Raw genomic sequence first — 23,175 nt, forward strand, 5'->3', positions numbered from 1 at the left:
TTAAGAAAAATTTAATCATATTTCAAACTACTGTACCATACAACCCTGAGCAAAATGGTGTACCAGAAAGAAGGAACCGGACACTCTGTGAAAGAGCAAGGAGTATGTTATTTGATGCAAATTTGCCTACAGTATATTGGGGCGAAGCTATTATGACGGCTTGTTATCTTCAGAACAGACTACCAAGTAAAGCGACAGAGAAAACTCCATTTGAGCAATGGAATGGTACAAAACCAAAACTACAACACATAAGGATTTTCGGAAGTAAAGCATTTGCACATGTTCCCAAGGAAAAACGAACTAAGTGGGAATCTCATGCCAAGGAAGGCATCCTGGTAGGCTACAGTGAAACCCAGAAAGGTTATAGAATTTTACACCCAGAGACAAACAAGGTCACAATAAGTAAAGATGTAGTGTTTGATGAAAACTTCGTGTCACCCAAGTTTTTTGACATTATGCCAGTAGTCCAGATGAAGCAACAACAACAATCTCAATCACAATTACAAGACAACGAAGAAAAGAATGTAGAAGTCTGGCTGGACTCTTCAACCACTGAAGGAACAACAAAAGGCCTAAGTGAACCTGAAATTAGACGGTCGTCAAGATCAAACAAAGGAATACCAGCTAAACGTTTATCCTACATTGTGAAGACACTGCCTGAGTCAGAACCACAGTCATGGGATGAAATGCAGAAACTACCCGCCCATGAAAGAACAAAGTGGATCAATACCGCGAATGAAGAAATGAACTCGCTTCATCAACTTCAAACTTGGAAACTCACTGAGTTACCACAGGATAAAAAGGCAATTAAGTGTAAATGGGTATTTAAAACCAAATATGATTCTGAAGGTAAAATCCACAGATTTAAAGCGAGGTTGGTCGCAAAAGGATATTCTCAAAAATATGGCGAAGACTATGATGCTACTTTTTCCCCGGTCGTTAAGCAGACAACATTTAGAGCATTGTTGGCGGTAGCTGCAGTACAAAGGATGTTTGTCAGACATTTGGATATCAAAACTGCATTTTTAAATGGTGACATTGAGGAGGACTTGTATATGACTCAACCTGAAGGTTATGTAAAGGAAGGTGAACAGAATCTTGTTTGCAAACTACAAAAATCTCTTTATGTTCTTAAGCAATTGGCGAGAGCATGGAATACTAAAATGAACAAAGTCTTGTTATAAGAAGGATTTAAAAGAGGTCAAGCGGATCCATGCCTGTACACGAGATATACAGATGGAAAATGGATGTATATTCTCTTAAATGTGGACGATGTAATTGTAGTTCATCAAGAAGAAGCTGAAATTGGGAAAATTACTAAAATTTTGAACCAGCCTTTTGAAACGAAAGACCTAGGAAATGTGACATATTATCTAGGAATCCACATCCAGAGAGAGGAAGATGGAAGTTTTATTTTAAATCAAAGTGCAAAGATTAATTCGATTTTGGATCAGTTCGGAATGACGGAGGCCAAAGGTGTATCAACGCCAATGGAATCATCCTACCTGAAACTGGAAGAAGATGACCTGTTGCCTAACAATGAGAAATATCGACAGGCAGTGGGGGCACTTCTATATATATCAACTACGACTCGACCGGATATTACAACAGCAGTTGGAATATTGTGCAGATATGTGGAGAAACCGCGCCAAAAGGACTGGAATGCCGTTAAAAGAGTTCTCCAGTATTTAAAAGGGACACAAGGTGTAAATTTAAAAATATCGGCAGCAGGAAATCTAAAACTCACCGGCTATGTTGACTCAGATTGGGCTGGTGATTCGCAAGATCGTAAATCCACAAGCGGATATGTATTTAAACTTGGAGAAAGTTCAATCTCCTGGTCTAGTAGAAAACAAGCATCTGTTGCTTTGTCATCTACAGAAGCTGAGTATGTATCCGCAGCCTATGCAAGTCAGGAGATCATTTGGCTAAGACAACTGATGGACGATCTTGGTAAACCGTTAACTCAGCCAACGGTGATATATGAGGACAACCAAGGATGCATTAAACTTGCATGCAGTGAAAAGATCAGTGCTAAGCACATCGACGTCAGATGTCATCATCTACGTGATTTAATAGATCGTGGCGTAATTCAGTTTGTTTATTGTGAAACTGATAAAATGTTAGCTGATATTTTGACCAAGCCATTGCCACGACCTAGGCTCCAAGAATTGAGAACCACTATGGGACTGACAGAATAAGTAGTTGTTGAGTGGGGGTGTTGGCCTAATGCATATTCATCTGTATGTATTGCAACAACTATTGTTTGTTTAATATGATGTGATTTATATATCTGCATGCATATTGTTCACATGTCAACAAAGTTAAAAAAAAAGGAGTCCTCATTTACAGACAGGATGTTCCTCCTCCCCCTTCCCTGTGAGCACATTTCTTGTGTGTAGCTGAAGCAGAAGGACTCACAGCAGATATCTGTCTCTCTCAGAAACCAGATTGATCCTGTTCTCATGTTTTAAGCTGGATATTCTTAATTCTTAACAAATGAACATTCTCTGTTGCTCGTTGTGGACATCATGCTGATTAACCCACTGCTAACACTCCCCTACACTGCCCCTCTTCTTGTCTCCCCCACACTGCCTCTCTTTAATATTCCCCCCTCACTGCCCCCTCTCCATAATATTCCCCCACACTTCCCTTATCCATAATGTCCCCGAAACACTGCCCCTCTTCATAATGTCTTCCCTACACTGACCTTTCCATATTATTCCCCACACAGCCCCTTCTCCAGGATATACTCCCACACTGCCTTGCTGCATAAAGTTCTTCAGCACCTCACTATACTTTAACAATCTCCCCCTCATAGACCCATAATGTTCTTCATTGTCTCATAATGTGCACTCATACTAAACCAATCAGCCCCTTCCCCCATTCTAAAATAATTTAATCTTTAACCCTCGGCTGCACCACAGAGTGCTTAGTGCTGCCCGCCATTACTGTGGAGTCAGCAACTGTGTGATAAGATCAACAGCATACTGACCTCATCACGCCGCTGCATGTTGTGGCGGAAGCTAACGCACGCTTTATTTCCCCAGTCCCAGTGCTAAGGTGTTCAAATGTATTTGCGTCTGAAAAACACAATTACATTTCAAAATAGGAAGAAGGGAGCCGACATCACCCAGTTCCAGCGAGCTGCAACAAACTGGCTGGCCGCATGGAGCTCCCAGCTATATGTTGTGCAATTAGAAACACAGAAACACTATAAATTACCTAAATAAAATATGTACAACAATAGTAAAGAGTAAATCTATATAAAAATATATATAGTTAAAATATAGTAACCAATGCTCTGTGAAAGAGCGGGTAAGTACTACCCAAACAAGGGATACAGCCCAACCAACCAGACAATGGATCCCCAGAGAAGCACCGTACAGGGAATAGATTAAAAAATGCCTTTATTGAATATATATGGCAAAGTTAATAAAATATATATAAACAAGCATTAGTGTGCATAATAGGACTCGGAGTCATATAATTGCTCCAATGTAAATAGTAATGGCTGACCCTTTAGCCTGGGCTAAACAGTAGGGGTGACTATATGAAGGAAATGCTTCCTTTTCGACTGTAGGTTTAAGAACCTGCAGTCACAGAATAATAAATAAAAACACATCGCCCATATCAATTTACCTTTATTTTTATAATGAAGTAAAATATAGCAAAATACATAGTTATTGCCACTTATTTTTCTATACAGCTGGTGCTAGTTATGAAAATTTAACTCAAATGACTGGTTAAAAAAAACACCTATTGGGTGATATGCCTAATAATTATTTAAGCAATTACTCAAAAAATAATTAAAAAAAAGTCAGTAATTTGCTATAGAATGTGCCGCACTAGCACAAAATACGTCTCAGCTCATAATGCTATAGCATAATATAGCATGGACAATCTTAGTGCATTTACTAATATTGAAAATATTTATATTATTACCGTACTTGGTATCAAATGTACTTTGTGCTTTTATTAATGTAAACCGCTAGTTACATGTATATAGCAAGCACATAATATGCAACAGTAATGGACATTTGTTAATTGCCAGCATCTGGATGGAAGGAGCAACAAAGTCTTTATTCAAAATAACTTTTAAAATTACTGGTGGATGTTATAATACCGCCTGAACCAACCAATGATGACAGTAATGATTAATGTGCTTTATGGTTCACATAATCATCTATGGTCCAGTGGTTAAAGGGAACCTGTCACCAGGTTTGGCCGATATGAAATACGGCCACCGCCTTTCAGGCCTGATATACAGCAGTCTCGAATGCTGTATATCTGCCCCAACCTGACCATTAAGAGAAGAAAAATAACTTTTATTATACTCACCTGCGGGGCTGCCTGGTCCAAGTACTGTCACTCTTCTTGGTCAGGCACGTCCCTACGTCATCCAAACAGTCTCCTCGCACCACGCTCCTGCGCAGGGGTACTTCTCTGCCATGTTGAGGGCAGAGCAAAGTACTGCAGTGCACAGGTGGCAGGAAAGGATGAAAGGTCAGAGAGCTCTGGTGTATTTGCACTGTAGGAATTTGCTCTGCCCTCAACAGGGCAGAGAAGAATGGTGCCGAGGAGACATCATCCACATGAAGCAAGCAGCATGACAGTGATCATAAGAAGATGGGAGGCGCCCAAACAAGAACATTGACACCGTTCAGAACGGACAGCAGGTGAATAATAAAAAGCTCTTTTCTTCTCTTACAGGTCGGGCTGGGGAAAGATATACAGCATTATAGAATGCTAGATATGAGGCCTGAAATGTGGTGGTCGTATCTCATATCGGCCTAGCTTGGTGACAGGTTCCCTTCAAGTAGAGAGAACCCATATTACCCGTTTATATAGTATAACAATATTAACCGATCTAAACATGATTCTTCAACTTCAAAATTATTTTTCTTCAATCCAAAATCATTCCTTTCAAAATTGAAACAATAGAAACACTGATAAACCTAGTTTTTTTGTTTTAATAAATATACAATTAATAAGACATTAGACATTTAGCTAGATTTGGCACTCACGTATAATCATATATACAGTAGCTGTACACAATACAGGACAATCTGTCCTGTGTCAGGTGTGCGAGGTGCACGTCAGTGGCAGGCTGGTGTGTGTTGGTGTGCAGAGCAGTGCCTACAGCATGCTGGCTGTGCGTATGGAGGCACAGACCAGCGGAGCCAGCACCCAGGGCAGCTGAATAGCTTGGCACCCGCAGCGTATACAGTGATGCAAGTCGTCCATTGTACTGGTCTCGGATGTGGAAAGTCCTGTGCCTGGAGGTGGATGTCCTGTGCCCGAAGGAGTCTGATGTGGACAAGTCCTGTGCCCGGAGGTGCATGTCCTGTGCCTGAAAGAGGACCAGCATGTGTAACGATTGCAAACAGGTGGATATGGTGCCCGGCTGCTATCCGGAGGATATCCTGGACTGTGTACGGCTGTGTGAGTAAAGAGACTGTAAGAGACTGTGATATAGCTATGCAGGACACCCACGAGAACTAGTCAGAGGAAGGCTGGCGTGTGTAGTGTCTGCAACATATGAGGCTGTGTGTATGGAGACTGTAATATGGTGTGCGGTCGCCCAGGGAAACTGGACAAGGGACCGCAAATCTAAAGCCATGTAATATGTATTGCTATGAACTGGTGTGAACTGAACACTGATAATATACACTGAAGTTATATGCATTTGTGTGAATTGGACTTTAATGCTGTGAGGAAAAACATTAAAGAGACTTTTGTGCTTGAACTTTGTGGGTCACTGCCTCTTCACTGCCTACAATGCTACTACAATCTTACACGGCCAATATGTCTTTTAACTGACCTGAGATATAAGTGACTAGCATCCCCATACAGGTGACAATCCAGCAGCTGTCGGCTGTACACTATAGCTGACAACTTGCTGCATCAGCCACGATCAGTGTTTGCACCGTCCAAATCTGTTAAACCCTTTGATGCTGCTGTCAATACTGACTACATCATGTAAACGGTTAACAGAGTGTGGGGGCTTCCTCTTTATCCCAATTGGTGCCCTCAGATCATGATTGTGTGTCCTGATGTTTGTGATGGAAATTTGCGGCCTAAGGGTATGCGGAAAACGCTGTGGATCCACAGCAGTTTCCCATGAGCTTACATTACAATATAAACCTATGGGAAACAAAAACCGCTGTGCACATGCTGCGGAAAAAAAAGTGCGGAAACGCAGCAGTTTACATTCCGCAGCATGTCACTTCTTTCTGCGGATTCCACAGCGGTTTTACAGCTACTCCTATAGAAAATCGCAGTTGTAATACTGCAGTGAAATCCGCAGAAAAACCGCGGTAAATCCATGATAAATCTGCAGCAAAAACGCAGCTTTTTTGCCCTGCAGATTTATCAAATCCGCTGTGGAAAAATCCGCAGTGGACCATTCTACGTGTGCACATAGCCTAAGAGTCTGACAGCTATAGTAACCTGTTCAGAAGTTAGAGGCATTTAGGTGGTAAAAATACACATTTTCATTTCTGTCATGTCACTTTGCATTAATTCCTGAACAGCACTTGAAGGGTTAATAAACTACCTGACAGCAGTTTTGAGAATGTCAGGGGGTTCTGTTTTTAAAATGGTATCACTTTTGGGGGTGTCCCAATATATGGGACCCCTAAAGTCACTTCAAATATGGATAGGTCCCTAAAACAATACATTTTGTAAATTTCCTTGAAAAAAAATGAAAAACTACAGCTACATTTGTAAACCTCCTAAAATGCTAACAAAATAAAAGAACATTTTACAAATGGTTCTGACGTAAAGCAGGCGCGAGGGAAATGTTGTTTATTAATGTTTTGCTGTGGTATGACTATCTGAATTAAAGGGATAATCATTAAAAGTTTGAAAAATGCTAATTTTTTAACATTTTTCTCAAATTTCTGATTTTTTTTTATAGATAAACACAGGACATATCAACCTAAATTTACCATTATCATAAAGTATAATGTGTCACGAAAAAAGAAATCTCAAAATCACTGGGATTTGTTGAAGCATTCTAGAGTTATTACCACATAAAGTGACACTGGTCAGATTAAAAAAATTTGGCTCCGTCACTAAGGGGTTGGAACCTGTCAGCAGGATGGTGCACAGTAACCTCCAGACAGTGTCTGGTCGGCGCCATTATACTGATTACAATGATACCTTGGTTGATCTTTAAAGGGAACCTGTCACCTGAATTTGGCGGGACCAGTTTTTGGTCATATGGGCGGAGTTTTCGGGTGTTTGATTCACCCTTTCCTTACCCGCTGGCTGCATGCTGGCCGCAACATTGGATTGAAGTTCATTCTATGTCCTCCGTAGTACACGCCTGCACAAGGCAAAATAAGTCAATTGTATATGAGGTAAGTATTTAATAATCAATTTAAAATGCCACATATCTGACTCCTTTACTCATCCCCTGCCTTGTGCACTGACCTTTCATTCTCATTTTACTGATAGAATCCATCTTCAAGGTCCAGATTTTAAGATGGATTCTATCGGCTCCCTTACTGGATGAAGTTATAGCTGTTGCCCAGAAATGTGTCTACAGAATGAAGGAAACCGTGAAGCAAGGGATAGACATTCGGAGAGTCACCTGATTCTAACACGGGTTTCATCTCACCCCAGTGCTGGACTAGTAGTAACGCGGTGTAACTGCTCTTGTATAATGTCCTCCATGCTACTGCCTCCGAGAATACGTATGCTTCATGGCGCATGATCTTTTCTGTGTGCCCGTTGTATGGGACTCTCCTAGCAACTAGTTCCTGGAGCAGAGCTTAGGAAAAACTTCCGATTAGAATCTGATCCTGTAAAGGGGAAAACTAATAAATGCTGAATACAATTGTCAATGGGCAGAAATAAAACTTAATCTAAAAATTCACCTGAACATGAACGGTCTTTTTTGTTTATCTAGGCATTATGCATAATTAGTCTAGAATTTTACAATACATAAATGTTTCCTTTACTGGTCCAGTTGTATGCACTGTGTGCCATGACATATTATATAGGCATAATACAGTCCATAATCACTAGAATAGGGCTGTCCGGTGCGTCACAAGGCCTCTTGGCAGTCCAGTACCACATGTTCCTTGAGACTTGTTACTGTGAACATCTATGTAAATTCAATGTAAATTACTATGTACAAATGTAATGTAGGAACAATTATTTTTAATAAAATATTTAGAAAAGGAATTGTTAGGATTGAAAAGAGAAATCTTGGTCACATGCAAGTAACTTGTGTAACACCTTCTTCTTGATCAAACTGTGAATCATCCAGATCCCGGAGCATGCTATCACTGCTGTTAAAACCAGGAAAACTGCCAAATTCTTGGTGACTCTCTTTATTCCAGGGCTGCTTAGGAGAGGATAGGTATAGCTCATCTAATGTGTGTCCCTTATCAACACCTATTCCAGGAGGTTGATGTCCGATGCTTCGGCTGGATGTAGTCATTTTTTCCTCATTTAACAAATGTCTTTGTATCTTTTTCTGAAAATCAAGTTAGAATGTAAATGTGCTGAAAACATTATATATATATATATATATATATATATAATAAAATATGCATAGAAAATTCTTCGTGTGAATTTCATTCGAACTATTTTAGCATATTGCAAATTACTCATTTTAATAAAACAGTCTGTATTAGCAATCCAACAATAATTTAAAGCAAAATTATGCTACTATTAACTTATTATGATGCAATTGGTTTTTTTTTTACTTTAGAAAGACGCTAGTCCAGTGTTGAAATGCGATATGGAAATAAAAACCGTTGAACTCATCTTGGTCCCAAGGATTATTCAAGCCCCACTAAGGACAACATCTGCAAAGAGTTTGTATGTTCTCTCTGTGTTTGCGTGGGTTTCCTCCGGGTACTCCGGTTTCCTCCCACATTCCAAAGACATACTGATAGGGAATTTAGATTGTGAGCCCCAACGGGGACAGTGATGATAATGTGTGCAACCTGTAAAGCGCGGCAGAATATGTTAGCGCTATGTAAAAATAAAGATTATTTATTTATTACAGCAGCGCAGCCTGATATCGTGTTATCATCCAAACTGGTCAACTATCCTGGAGGAGATCACCACGAGGCGGCAGCAGCTGATATCCTCAGGTGTTCATAAGGCTACTTTCACACTAGCATCGGTACGGGCCCGTCGCAGTGCGTCGGGCTGACGAACCGATGCATGCTGTGAAGTAAAAGCACATCGGGGGCAGCGGATGCAGTTTTTCAACACATCCGCTGCCCCATTGTAAGGTCCGGGGAGGAGGGGGCGGAGTTCCGGCCGCGCATGCGCAGTCGGAAATGGCGGACACGATGCACAAAAAACGTTACATGTAGCGTTGAGAGTTGTGCCTGCACACAACCTGCTCAGGTGGGCACCTTCCTCTGAACCATGGATATGTTTGGAGAAAGCCAGGTTTGGGACCTGCTGGTCGCCTGGTTCCATGGAGATGGTCAGATAAGCCAGGTGGTGATTCTCGTGTCAACTGGCTTTGGACCTTGTATGGACTCTATGGACAGTTCTTGGTCATCTCGCTATGCTTGTCGTTACCTCTTCTCTGTGTGTGTATCACAGGTGGAATAGCGACCCTGGGAGCTCTGACATCAGGTCATACTGGAAATACGTTGAGACGCAGTGATCTTTTATATGCACCCATGTAATCACGCAATTCCACCATGTTGGGATTGTTCTGTTTGCTATTGTGTGTTGTGGTTCAATAAAGTATCGCCACACTGTTTTACCTTAACCCTGTGTTGTCTGTGTAGTGTATTGCCCACTGGGAGATAGAGCGGGCATTCAGTGGTATGAGCCGTGGTCCATGCAGTCTTGCTAAAGACAGCCGGGCCAGCGGACGAGAGCACCCACTGACCCCGTTTCTCCACACCAGGGTCAGGCAGGGATTAGGTATCCTGCTCGGCGGTAGGTGCGGAACCTATATAGGGACGATAGGACAGATAGGGTGACGTCAGATCTGTCTATGGGGTCTCCATTGCCCCCTACCCTAGTGTTTGGTTCCCCATCCCTTATCCCTTTGTGTTGCACTTAGTCTGTCCTACACTGTGCGTGACATAGCCCTGCTTCTCGGTTCACGGAGGTAAGTATGTTTATGGTACAGTTTCTCTGTCAGTTGAGGCTTGGTCTGGCTGGGACCCTTTTATCACATTGTTGGGGAACTCATTTACGGAGTTCAGTGTGTCAGTGATCTGGTGGGGTCAGAATTATAATGATAAAATTTATTTTGCAAGTCTTAGAGTTTGATGTGTAAAATAATGTTTTTATTTTATAATTAGGGGTTCTTTGTATATTCATTAAAGAAGTAAATTGTCATATTATTGAAGTTTCAGATAAAAATAAATTTTTTACAGAAATCTTTTTGAATAATTTGCAGTAATATAACATCCTGTAAAGGTTTAATTACCTCAGATGATGGAATAGATGGTTGAGATGGATGTGATATTACTGGTCTTTGAAGAAAAATTATTTGTTTTGTTGTCAAATTTCCTTCACTGAAATAAACAGAAACTGTTAGAAAGTTACGCAATTCTGGATACAAAAATATAATTTGTGTTTCAAATTTTCGGGCCCAAAACATTTTACTGTATGAAATACACTAGGTACGTTATAAGCAAATCCCTAACATAGTCCTAATTCCCTAACAAGCTATTTAATAATTCCTAACTTTCCCTTTAAGTGTCAGACAAATGCAATTAAGCACCTGGGTACACAAATCCCGGGAAACTTCAATGATCTGTATCATTTAAATTATATCCCCATTCTTGAACAAACTCTTCAAAATCTAATGAATTATAACTAGAGATGATCAAATAGCTTCGGATAACAGTTTATCCGAATAGCTATAGCGCTTACTGAATATCTGCATCCTGAACCCGGATTCCTGGATCGCTCCCGACAATCAGCTGTTCAGCGCCACAGCTGCATGTGTAGTGGCTGTGTGACAGTCACAACACATGCATGGAGGGCCTGTGTGTTGGGCTCTCCATGCATGTGTTGTAATAGCTTACATTAATACCTCATCGAGGTCATACTCGAATGTTTAACACTAACTTAATATTAACAACCGTCAACTTGTGTATTGTTATTATTGAACGTAATTGGAATGTTCTGTTTTCATATCAATGTTGTTAAAACCCCCAAAAATATTTAATGTAAAAAAAAAAAGATATATACTAATTGAAATAGCTCTCTCATAGACAAAATAGATATTGGTAGTAAGGCCGGGTTCAGTCCAGCGTATTTTTGATTGGTAATGGTAGCCTATGTGCATGAATAATTTCACACATGAGATCGGCATGATTTATTTCTGCGGCTGTGTGAAGCTTGGCCTTTACCTGCCAAGCTCTAAAGACCTAAATTCTCTGGCATCAGACTGCGTCCTTGATTAAGGGTATAGGGCATAGTGTAGAGGTCATAGTAAGGGTGTATTATCGCGAGAGATCAGAGCTCATATTTGCCTAAATACCCAAAAATTATATATTTTTTTGCTCTGTCTCAAAGTTCTGAGACTGCTGTATTCATGAGGAAAGTGCAAAAATCTGAAAGCCTCACATTGCCTTTGTCAGCAGTGATGGGCAGCCATTTATAGTGACTGTTGACATTTATTAAAAGTACTGACTTACTGATAAAACATTACAAGTAGAAGTGTCATTATACCACATCATTTCTTACCTGTTGTGTCTTATTATGGGTGTTGGTATCACACAAGTGAGGAGCCAACCAAATTCTGCCAAGGTGTGCAACAAAGGACCATAGTCTGTTTTAATGTCAGATCCCTAGAAAATAAATAAGATAATTCCATAGTCTAAATAAACAGAACCACATGAATCTAGATTTGTTACTGCAGACAATCACGTTCTTAGTTATTTCGGATAAACCCTAATTGCATGATACTGCAACATAATTAAAAATGCATAATGAAGATTCTACTGTATGTTGAAATTGTTCTGCAGGATTTTTGACTGACATGTCCTCAACTTTGTCACCGAGAATCTGGGGACTGTGAAGACCAGGGAAGATGACTTGCCTTGACACCATTCTTACTATACTCTCTTCACAGTTGCGTGAGAAAACCTTACAAGGTTGGCAGTTCTTGAAGTAATGGCCCGAGGTACTCCAGCAGTGGCTCATTCAAAGTCGTTCTATTAATTGTATTAATATGACTAATATTACGCAGTACCCAGATACTCGGATTCTCTTTAGAATGAATCAGCCTTAAAAGAAACCCCAGCAAATTGTTCTCCGGTCCAGTCACTTAATGGTTTTAATAAATAAAAAAAGAAGGTCTGTAAGTAGAGAATCTTGCAGCTAAAGGAGAACAGGGTGTAGGTGCAGAATATTGGGGTCACGGTCACCTGATGGACACCTAGTGGGCAGTACTGAACACCAAACACTGACTTTTTACCAGAAGTCTGCTTTACTATTTGAGTTCATTGCTGAAGAAAGTTTGCTCAAAGGCTACAGTGCAGCTAATCAAAAAGCTTTTAGGCTGTGGGCATTGGCCGCAGCACCATGTGACTCAGTGTGTATAAATGCAGGATCACGTAAGATGCTGTCATTCTGCTCTGATTAGCATAGGAACAGGATGCAGGTGGAGTTAGGGGCAGTGTTAGGTTCTGTGTGTGCGCACTCTGCAAGAAAAACCTCTGTGTGTACTCTGCACCTGTGTCTGTGGGAGTACAGTGCCAAAAAGTCTCAATGTGTACTCTGAGCCCATTTCTGTGGAAGTAGTGTGCCTTTAAGCCACTAATGTTACAATGCATCTGTGTCTGTGAGAGTACTGTGCGTAAAAACAAATTTTTCTATTCTGCACCTGTGTCTGAGGGCTTAATGTGCCTTTAAGCCACTTTTTCGACTCTACACCCATGTCGGTAGGAGTATTGTGTGTAAAACAAATTGTTCAACTCTGAATGCGTGTCCCTGGGAGTAGTGTGACTTTCAGCCACTTTTCCACTTTGCACCGATGTCTGTGGGAGTAGCATGTGTAAACACAAATTGTTCTACTCTGCATCAGTGTCTGTGGGAGTAGTGTGTCTAAAAAGAAGTTTTTCTACTCTTCACACCCATGTCTGTTGGAGTAGTGTGTGGAAAAACAAATTGTTCTACTTTGCACCTTTGTTTGTGGGAGTAGTGTGCCTAACAACAAATTGTTCTACTCCGCACTCGTGTTGATGTAATTAGTTTACCTTTAGGTCATTTTTTCTACTCTGCACCCGTGTCTGTGGGAGTACTGTGAGTAAAAACAAAATGTTTCTACTCTGCATCTGTGTTTGTGGGAATAGTGTCTAAAAACAAACTGTTCTACTCTGCACCCATGTCTATGGGAGTAGTGTGCCTATGAACAATTTTTTCTACTCTGCTGTTATGAACTGGTGATTTAGAACCACAATGGACCTGGTGGTTAAGAGCACTGAAAATGACCTGATAATTACTAATAACATAGGACGAGCTCTGAGACGTGGGAACTCTGCTGACTGCAATCCCTAATCCTATCACACCACACTAGAGGTAGCCGTGGAGCGCTCCTGACCAGACCTAGGCGCCTCGGGCACAGCCTGAGAAACTAGCTAGCCCTGAAGATAGAAAAATAAGCCTACCTTGCCTCAGAGAAATTCCCCAAAGGAAAAGGCAGCCCCCACATATAATGACTGTGAGTAAAGATGAAAATACAAACACAGAGATGAAATAGATTTTAGCAAAGTGAGGCCCAACTTACTGAATAGACCGAGGATAGGAAAGATAGCTTTGCGGTCAGCACAAAAACCTACAAACAACCAGGCAGAGGGCGCAAAAAGACCCTCCGCACCGACTAACGGTACGGAGGTGCTCCCTCTGCATCCCAGACCTTCCAGCAAGCAAAACAAACCAATATAGCAAGCTGGACAGAAAAAATAGCAAACAAAAGTAACACAAGCAGAACTTAGCTTATGCAGGGCAGACAGGCCACAAGAACGATCCAGGAGAGAGCAAGACCAATACTGGAACATTGATTGGAGGCCAGGAACAAAGAACTAGGTGGAGTTAAATAGAACAGCACCTAACGACTTAACCTCGTCACCTGAGGAAGGAAACTCAGAAGCCGCAGCCCCACTCACATCCACCAAAGGAAGCTCATGGACAGAACCAGCCGAAGTACCACTCATGACCACAGGAGGGAGCCTGACCACAGAATTCACAACACTCTGCACCTGTGTTTGTGTGAGCACTGTGCATAAGAACAACATTTATTACTCTGCACCGATGTCTGTGGGAGTATTGTGCCTAAAAACAAATTTTTCTACTCTTTACACACATGTCTGTAGGAGTAGTGAGTACTTTTCTACTCTGCACCCATGTCTGTGGGAGCAACATGTGTAAAAACAAACTGTTCTACCCTGAATTTCTGTCTGTGGGAGTGGTGTGCCTAAAAACAATTTTTTTCTACTTTTCACACCCATGTCTGTTGGAGAAGTGTGCGCAAAAAAAATTGTTCTAGTCAGCACCCGTTTTTGTGGGAGTAGTGTGCCTAAAAACAAATTGTTCAACTATGCACTTGTGTTTGTGTAATTAGTGTGCCTTTATGACACTTTTCTACTCTGCACCCATGTCTGTGGGAGTACTGTGAGTAAAACAAATGTTTCTACTCTTCACACCCATGTCTGTTGGAGTAGTGTGCATAAGAACAAAATTTTCTACTCTGCACTCATGTCTGTGGGAGTATTGTGCCTAAAACAAATTTTTCTATTCTGCACATGTGTCTGTGGTAGCAGTGTGCCTTTAAGCCACTTTCTCTTCTCTGCACCCGTGTTGGTGAGAGTATTGTGTGTAAAAACACATTTTGCTACTCTGCACCTGTCTGCGGGAGTAGTGTGCGTAAAACAAATTGTTCTGCGCTACACCCGTGTCTGTGGGAGTAGTATGTGTAAAAACAAATTGTTCTTCTCTGCACCTGTGTCTGTGGGAGTGGTGTGCCTTTAAGCTCATTTTTCTACTCCACATCAGTGTGCGTGGGAGTAGTGTGCCAAAAAACAAAATGTCCTACTCTGCACCTGTGTCTATGGGAGTAGTGTGCCTAGAAATACATTTTTCTACTGTGCAACTGTGTCTGTGGGAGTAGTGTGCGTAAAAACATATTGTTCTACTCTGTACCCATCTCTGTGGGAGTAGTGTGCCTAGAAATAAATTTTTCTACTCTGCACCCGTGTCTGTGAGAGCACTGTGCATAAGAACAAAATTTTTTACTCTGCGCCCATGTCTGTGGGAGTATTGTGCCTTAAAGCAAATTGTTCTACTCTGCACCATGTCTGTGGGATGTGTGGGCTTTTATGCCACTTCTTTCACTCTGCACCCATGTCTGTGGGAGTACTGTGCATAAAAAAAACACTTTATAAAATGAGAACAGCATCAAATAGGGGACAGAACGTGGCCACGGAGCTGCTAGTGTTCATGGTGAAGAAGGTGCTGTTGGTGGTGCAGCTGTTGCAGGGAGAGGATGCCATCATTCTGTTCCTACTACATGCCCAAATGAAACACCTTCCTCTGGTTCACACAAGCAACAGGATGTTCTGTTTTGTAGGACCGAGTACTGATGCACAAATGGTGAGGCCAGAACACATTGAGGTGGTGTTAGGTTGGATGGCTGAGAATGCATCCAGTTCCTTCGCATTATCTTCCACCTGGTCCCCTGCAGAAAGAGCAGAGTTGGCACCTGAGGACCATGATCATCTGGGTTCTAGCTCACTCCCTTGAAACTCAGCCAACCAGTCTGAGAACCCAGTCATACAGCAGTCTCTTCTGCTTTTTGATGACTCTGCTGGCTGGAGTTCCATGGCCCATTCACCTGGCCCTGCCTGTGCCCCAGAAGTGAGAGAGACTTAATGCACTGATACACAACTACTAGCTATGTTGGAGGATGAGTACTTGGGAGGGCTAGTGCACATGGTCAGTGCACCACCGCAGCACATCTCAAAGGATGATGAAGCAGTTTCCAAATGCAGCATCTTTCTGCAGTGTGCAGACTGGCAAGGAAGGCAGGTGTGAGGAGTGGGTGGAAGATGTTGCGGGGAATGATGAAGTCCTAGACCTCACATGGAGTGAAGGCTATCCTAGTGATATGCGCCATTCGTAGGAAGAGGAGGTGGTCATGCTGCCCCAGCAGCACTGCAAAAGAGGGAGCAGTGTGCAAAAGCACAGCCAGTACGTCGGCTGTTAATGCCCACCGGGCTGAGGAAATGAGCAAAATAAAGCCAGCTCAGAGGAGCTTTATGGCGTGGCATTTCTTCAGCCAGGGTGCTAATGAGAAGACACCGGTGGTTTACATGCTGTGCTGTCAGAGCCTGAAGCGAGGCATAAATCTTTTGAACCTGAGCACCACCTACATGACAAGGCATCTGAATTCTATGCAGGAGGTTCATAGAATTCAGTACACACCTTAAAAAGTATGTCTGAGCCTCCTCCCTCTTATGCTGCGATCTCATCCTCTTTCTTCTGCTCACGATCACTGATCAACAAGGCTACCTGCCTCCCCAGAAAGAGAGGATGTGACAGCATCACTATCACCATCAGAAGTGTCAACCAGCATCTCCACACCGTTCCATGGAAGAGTTCAGCTCTTCATCCCCCAGAGCCTGGAGAGAATGAGGAAATACCCCCTTACCCACTCACAAGCCATGGTCCTGAATGACAACATTTCCAAATTTCTGGTCATTGAAATGCTGCCATTCTGGCTAGTGGAGACAGACACCTTCAAAAAACTGATGGCTGTGGCTGTCCCGCAGTATGTTGCTCCCAGCCACCACTACTTTCTAGGCATGCAATCCCTTCCCTGCACATACATGTTGCGGACCAAATCAGTCGTGAACTGCATAACGCCATCAGTGGCAAGGTTTACATAACTACCAATACGTGGACCAGTAAGCATGACCAGGGACGTTACATCTCCCTAACTGCCCACTGGGTAAATGTAGTGGCGGCCAGGACAGAGGCGGAAGGCGTTCTAGCGCATGACCTACCACCACAGAGGATGTTTTTTTGTCCAGGTTTCCACCACCTTCTCATTCAGTCACAGTAAAGGTACCTTCACACTCAGCGATACCGACGACGATGCCGATCGCTGCGTCGCTGTTTGGTCGCTGGAGAGCTGTCACACAGACAGCTCTCCAGCGACCAACGATCCCGAGGTCCCCGGTAACCAGGGTAAACATCGGGTTACTAAGTGCAGGGCCGCGTTTAGTAACCCGATGTTTACCATGGTTACCAGCGTAAACGTTAAAAAAACAAACACTACATACTTACCTTCAGCTGTCTATCCTCCTGCGCTCTGCTTTCCTCTGCACTGTCAGCGCCGGTCAGCTGGAAAGCAGAGCGGTGACGTCACCGCTGTGCTTTCCGGCTGGCCGGCGCTGACACAGGATGCAGGAGGAGTGCAGAGAAGCAGAGCGCCGGGGACAGACAGCTGAAGGTAAGTATGTAGTGTTTGTTTTTTTAACGTTTACGCTGGTAACCATGGTAAACATCGGGTTACTAAACGCGGCCCTGCACTTAGTAACCCGATGTTTACCCTGGTTACCAGTGAAGACATCGCTGGATCGGCGTCACACACGCCGATCCAGCGATGTCAGCGGGAGATCCAGCGACGAAATAAAGTTCTGGACTTTCCTCAGCGACCAACGATCTCACAGCAGGGGCCTGATCGTTGGTCGCTGTCACACATAACGATTTCCTTAACGATATCATTGCTACGTCACAAAAAGCAACGATATCGTTAACGATATCGTTATGTGTGAAGGTACCTTAAGACTTGCACCACCAACTTCATCGCAGGCAGGGGTAAACTACAGAAAGCTGATGTGAAACTCATCTGTTTGGGAGACAAATCCCATACTGCTCAGAAACTGTGGATGAGGAACAAACAGCAGACAGAGGAGTGGTTGGTGCTGTGAACCTTAAGCCCAGCCTGGTGGTGTGCAATAATGGGCAAAACCTTGTAGCAGCTCTGGACCTAGCTGGCTTGATACACATCCCTTGCCTGTAGAATGTCCTAAATTTGGTGGTACAGAGCATCTTTAAAAATTAGCCACATATTTTAGAGCTGCTGCTGAAAGTGTGGGCAGTGTTTGCGCATTTTTGGCGTTCTCACCCTGCTGTTGCTCATGTGTCTGTGCTGCAGCGTCACTTCTGCCTTCCCACTTACTGTTTCATATGCGACATACCAGCAAGGTGGAACTGTACCTTGCATACGCTGGAGAGACAATGAGAGCAACAGCAGGCAATAGTTCAGTTTCATCTGCAGCACCACACATGGGTGCGTTGCTCTGAGAAAAAACATCACTTCACCACCAATGAGTGGGCCAAAATGAGGGACATGTGTGCCGTGTTGCATTGCTTTGAATACTCCACCTACATGTCCAGCGCTGATGACACCATCATGAGGCCATCATGTGCAATACTATACCGCTTCTATGCCTGCTGGAAAAAAACACTTCAGGTGATGATGTATGAGGTGGAGGAAAAGGAGTAGGAGGAACAGGGACCATTCACAGTTATACATCATCCACACACGGCTCAGAGGGTGGGTTCCTGTACCAACAGTGGCCAGGTACACAACTGTACAGGCATGGGACAGTTTTGGAGGAGGAACTGTGCTCACAGCAGGGTGGCACTCAAAGCAGTTCATGGGCATCACTGGAGAGTGGCTGGGGGTATACAGAGGACCCAGACCATACAGCTCCCACCGAAGAAAGCTTGTCTTTGCCTCTGAGCAGCTTGGCACACATGAGCCAATACATGCTGCTGTGCCTGTGCAACGACTGCCGAGTTGCCCGGATTGTTACCACTGTTGATTACTGGGTGGCCATCCTACTATATCCCCGCTACAAGGACAACATACCATCATTATTTAAATCACTGGCGCAGGATCGCAAAATGCGTAAATACAAGCGCATGGCTGGTAGAGGCACTACTGGCGGTGTTCCCACCTGACAGTGGGAGCTCAGTGGAAGAACAAAGCAGAGGAGGAGGAAGTTGCCAACGCAGCTGGGGTACCTTCACCACCTCGGAAAGCAGGGTTATTATGGTCAAAATGTGTCAAAACGTTCTCAGCACGCCACAACATCCGGCATCACCATCTGATACTGTCCATATTAGTAGGAAGCAGCATTATAACAACATAGTGGGAGAGTACGTGTTCACATGTCTCCACATACAAACAGATTGGTCTTCCCTATTTAACTTCTGGATCTCCAAATTGAATACATGGCCTGAGCTTGCCCTTTATGCCCTAGAGGTGGTGGCCTGCCCTGCTGCAAGTGTACTGTTGGAACATATGTTCAGCACAGCAGGGGGTGTGATCATAGACAGGCTCATCCATCTGATGACAGCCAATATGGGGAAGCCAATATTCATTAAAATGAACCAGGCGTGGATGCCACGGGACTTGTCCGTACTTTTGGCTTACTAGACAACTAAGCCAGCCGCGCCCAGCCATTGTCATATTCTATTTGCCATTTGTTTAATTTTGGGGCCTCCTCATATAAAATAAAAAAATAAAAGCAAAAAACAAAACTAAAAACAAAAAAACAAAACAACAGTGTTGGCTACCTCCACCTCTTCAACCTACACCGCCACGTCCACCTCCACTTGGACCTCCGCCTCCTGGTTGTTATTTTTTTTTTATTGCTCCATGTCCTTTTAAATAAATTCCCTAAAAAAAACCTAAAAAACAAAAACAATGTTGAATACCTCCTCCCCTGCCTCTTCCACCTACTCCGCCATATCCACCTCCACCACCTCGACTTTTTCCTCCATTTGAAACTCTGCCTCTTGGTTCTAGATTTATTTATTTTTTATTCTATGTTGTTTTAACCCTTTAGTGACAGAGTCAATTTTAACCTTAATGAGCAGGCCAATTTTTTTAAATCTGACCAGTGTCACTTCATGATGTAAATAACTCAGTGGATCCAAGTGATTGGGAGAAATTTTTTTGTCGCATAGTGTACTTCATGATCATGGTAAAATTTGTTCTATATGACTTGTGTTTATTTGTGAAAATATCGGAAATTTGGTGAAAATTTAGCAATTTTCAAACTTTTAATTTTTATGCCCTTAAACCAGAGAGTCATTTCACACAAAATAGTTAAATCTCCATGACGATTTGATGTTCTTATTCTAAGATGTAAAATATATCTAATTTTATATATAAATATATGCAATACACTTGTATTATTGTTTATATGTTATATTAATGTTTATATTGTGTATATGTTATATATCTTTTTAAAGATTCTTTCATTAGCATTGTGTCTCGAGGGCAGATCCCCGTGACAAAATGTCCAGATGAGTGAATAACTACATATTTATCAGAGACAGTTATGTAGCATACCTAAGGATAATGACTCACTAGTCACTACAGTTTAAAAAGTGTAAGGTCCCTATGCGATTTTGCTCCCTTATTTTAATTACTCATATATTTTTTAATGAAGTAAGGTTCGCTAATAAAATGGAACTTTATTTTTTTTTCATGGTGCTGGATCATTGTTATGCGCTACGCAGAGAGATCCGGCAAGACTGGCAACAAACCAGCAAAGGCACAGCCACAGATGCAATTGGTGCAAGCAGCCCACCTAGGCGGGCCCTTGAGGGCCAGGAATACTCTTCACCCAGCTCCCAGAGATGGAAGCGGGACTTTGGCAGAGCCCTTCCCAGGCCCACTGTTGCCTGGTAGCTGGCGTCTGGTGATGCGGCTGGTGCCTAGTCAACAACCATTTGTGTACCTCTGCAAGAACCTCTGAGAATGTAGCACAAAGAGACCAGGGAAAGAACCCTAAGGAAAAACCCTGAAAAGATAGCTACCAATATTGCCAGCACCACACACCTCCAAAGAACATATGAACTGCAATAAACAGCAAAGACCTGAGCAGGGAGCAGGGTTAAATAGCCTGCCTGATGCTGAAGGAAATGATCAGGTGTTGAATATCTTCGAATTACCCCAAGGTAACCCCTCCTTGCTAACTTGTACAGCAGATTGGACACAATCCCAACACTGCCTAGCACCAGACACAGCAGCGTCCCGCGTTGCCTGGCAAACAGGGAACACAGCGCCCCATGTTCCTCGGGCAGTGAAATCCATGGGAGAAACGGTGGGAGAAACGGTGTACCGCATCCCAACACAACCAACTACTCCAGGACTTAATGCTCCAAGAGTGGAACGGTTTAAATATGTGCGTGTTAGCTCCACCTCCAGGGTCAGGACAATGGCGGTGCTTGCAACAGAAGCAGCGTCGCACTGGACCTGAACCATTCCCAGGTGGTTGCATAGAACCACAATTCCTAACATTCATACCCTTTTTCCCTTTTGTACTTCGTTATTTGCTGGAGGCTACTGGTCTGGAGGATTCTGTGCACCAATACACAAAAGATTTTTCTGCATTTCTTTCAGTGCAGTGTTGAGCTGATTTACCTCTTTCCTTTTTCCTCATTGAGTTTATATGCATTAAAGGGACACTGTCACCTGAATTCGGAGGGAACAATTTTCAGCCATGGAGGCGGGGTTTTTGGGTGTTTGATTCACCCTTTCCTTACCCGCTGGCTACATGCTGGCTGCAATATTGGATTGAAGTTCATTCTCTGTCCTCCGTAGTACATGCCTGCACAAGGCAGGAAGGCTCTGCTTTTGTTTTCTGAAGCCTGCCTTGGTCTATGCAGACTTTAATCTACTTGAGGAAGCATTTTAGCGTGTCAACCCCCTCACACCCATTTTATGTGAAGATCAGGTTCTAGCATCAGTATTGCGGTCTGGCTGTAATATAATGGTAAAGAAAACACCAACAATAGGAAACATGCTTTTCCCAAGTTTATTTTAATCACATGAAAGAAAACCACTTGGTTGAGCTGTAAGGGCTTTATTCAAATACGGTAACAACCAATGCAGAACGTGTAAGCAAGCAGTTACTGTTAGAACTTTTTCCAGTCATGACAATTCTTCCCAGTTATAACATCAAAAAATTCATTAACTGCAACTCTCCAAATATTATCTATGCAATACCGTGTGTATCATGTCATGATTTCCATGTAAAGTGAACTCTCGCAAACTTAAAACCGGTATTTCGGAATATGTGTATGAAATTTCTTATACTAATTGCAAAAAATGTTCAGCTTCCTCTGTAACTAAACATTTTATCACCTGTTACCAACAATGTGTTTCATCCTTTTAAGTCTTTGGTCTGGAAAAGGTTTACAGACCATTTTGTGGGGGAGACATGAGGAGTAGTGATGAGCGAATATGCTCGTTACTCTGGTTTTCCGAGCATGCTCGGGTGGTCTCCGTGTATTTTGGACGTGCTTAGAGATTTAGTTTTTGTTGCTGCAGTTGCATGATTTGCGGCTGCTAGACAGCCTGAATACATGAGGGGATTTACTAATAAACTGGCAATCCCCACATGTATTCAGGCTGTCTAACAGCCGCAAATCATGCAGCTGCGGCAACAAAAACGAAATGTCCGAGCATGCCAAAATACTTTGAGACCACCCAAGCATGCTGGGAAAACCCGAGTAACGAGCATACTCTCTCATCACTAATGAGGAGACATCTCCTAAGAAGGAAAGCTTTCTGGATTTATGACGTAGGATGCAGATGTCCCAGTGGTCTGAACAAACGCTATGAAATTATGTTGCATTATTAACACATTCTGCTTAAAATTCTGCAAATTGAGATACTGATTTGGCTTTTATTCTAAGTCATATTACAAGACTCGTTAAAGGGTTAATTGTGACTTCTAGGATTGCTACTTCCAACAGGTGGCACTATAGAGTTCAAGTCCTCTTTTTCTCTGAAGAGGCAATTTGCATATTAAATTTCCCAGAGGAGCATTGCACGGCAAATAAGCCTCCTTACCTTGACAAGCCAGAGCTGGTATGTCACTCTCCACATGGAGAAACCTTGCCCCTTAGACCCCAGTCCAGAGCCTCTCACCTAGCCAAATTAGTTCTCATGCTTCACACTGACGAGGGCCAACAGCCCGAAACACCGTGTCTGTAAATTGAGCTTCTGATTTGGCTTTTATCCTAAGTCATATTGCAAGACTTGTTAAAGGGTTGATTGTGACTTGTAGGATCACTACTTCCAACAGGTGGCGCTATAGAGTTCAAGTCCTCTTTTTCTCTAAAGATGCAATTTGC

At 42.7% G+C, this 23,175-nt stretch overlaps 1 protein-coding gene across 4 annotated transcripts in view; it reads right to left on the reverse strand.

The window, feature by feature from the left end:
• Positions 1-3,626: 3,626 nt before the first annotated feature.
• Positions 3,627-23,175, reverse strand: part of RFTN2 (raftlin family member 2) — a 164,806-nt gene continuing 145,257 nt past the window's right edge. For 2 of the 4 annotated variants that reach the window (XM_069733883.1, XM_069733884.1), the window contains exons 7-9: positions 11,695-11,798; positions 10,427-10,514; positions 3,627-8,491 (exon numbers count right to left, since the gene is read on the reverse strand). In XM_069733883.1, coding sequence (XP_069589984.1) covers positions 8,225-8,491; positions 10,427-10,514; positions 11,695-11,798 — 459 coding nt within the window. In that variant the 3' untranslated portion in view covers positions 3,627-8,224. The remainder of the gene's footprint in view (positions 8,492-10,426; positions 10,515-11,694; positions 11,799-23,175) is intronic. The other 2 variants (XR_011314694.1, XR_011314693.1) reach the window with 2 other exon arrangements.

This window comes from Ranitomeya imitator, chromosome 7, assembly GCF_032444005.1.
Source record: "Ranitomeya imitator isolate aRanImi1 chromosome 7, aRanImi1.pri, whole genome shotgun sequence".
In the NCBI taxonomy this organism is placed as follows: Eukaryota; Metazoa; Chordata; class Amphibia; order Anura; family Dendrobatidae; genus Ranitomeya; species Ranitomeya imitator.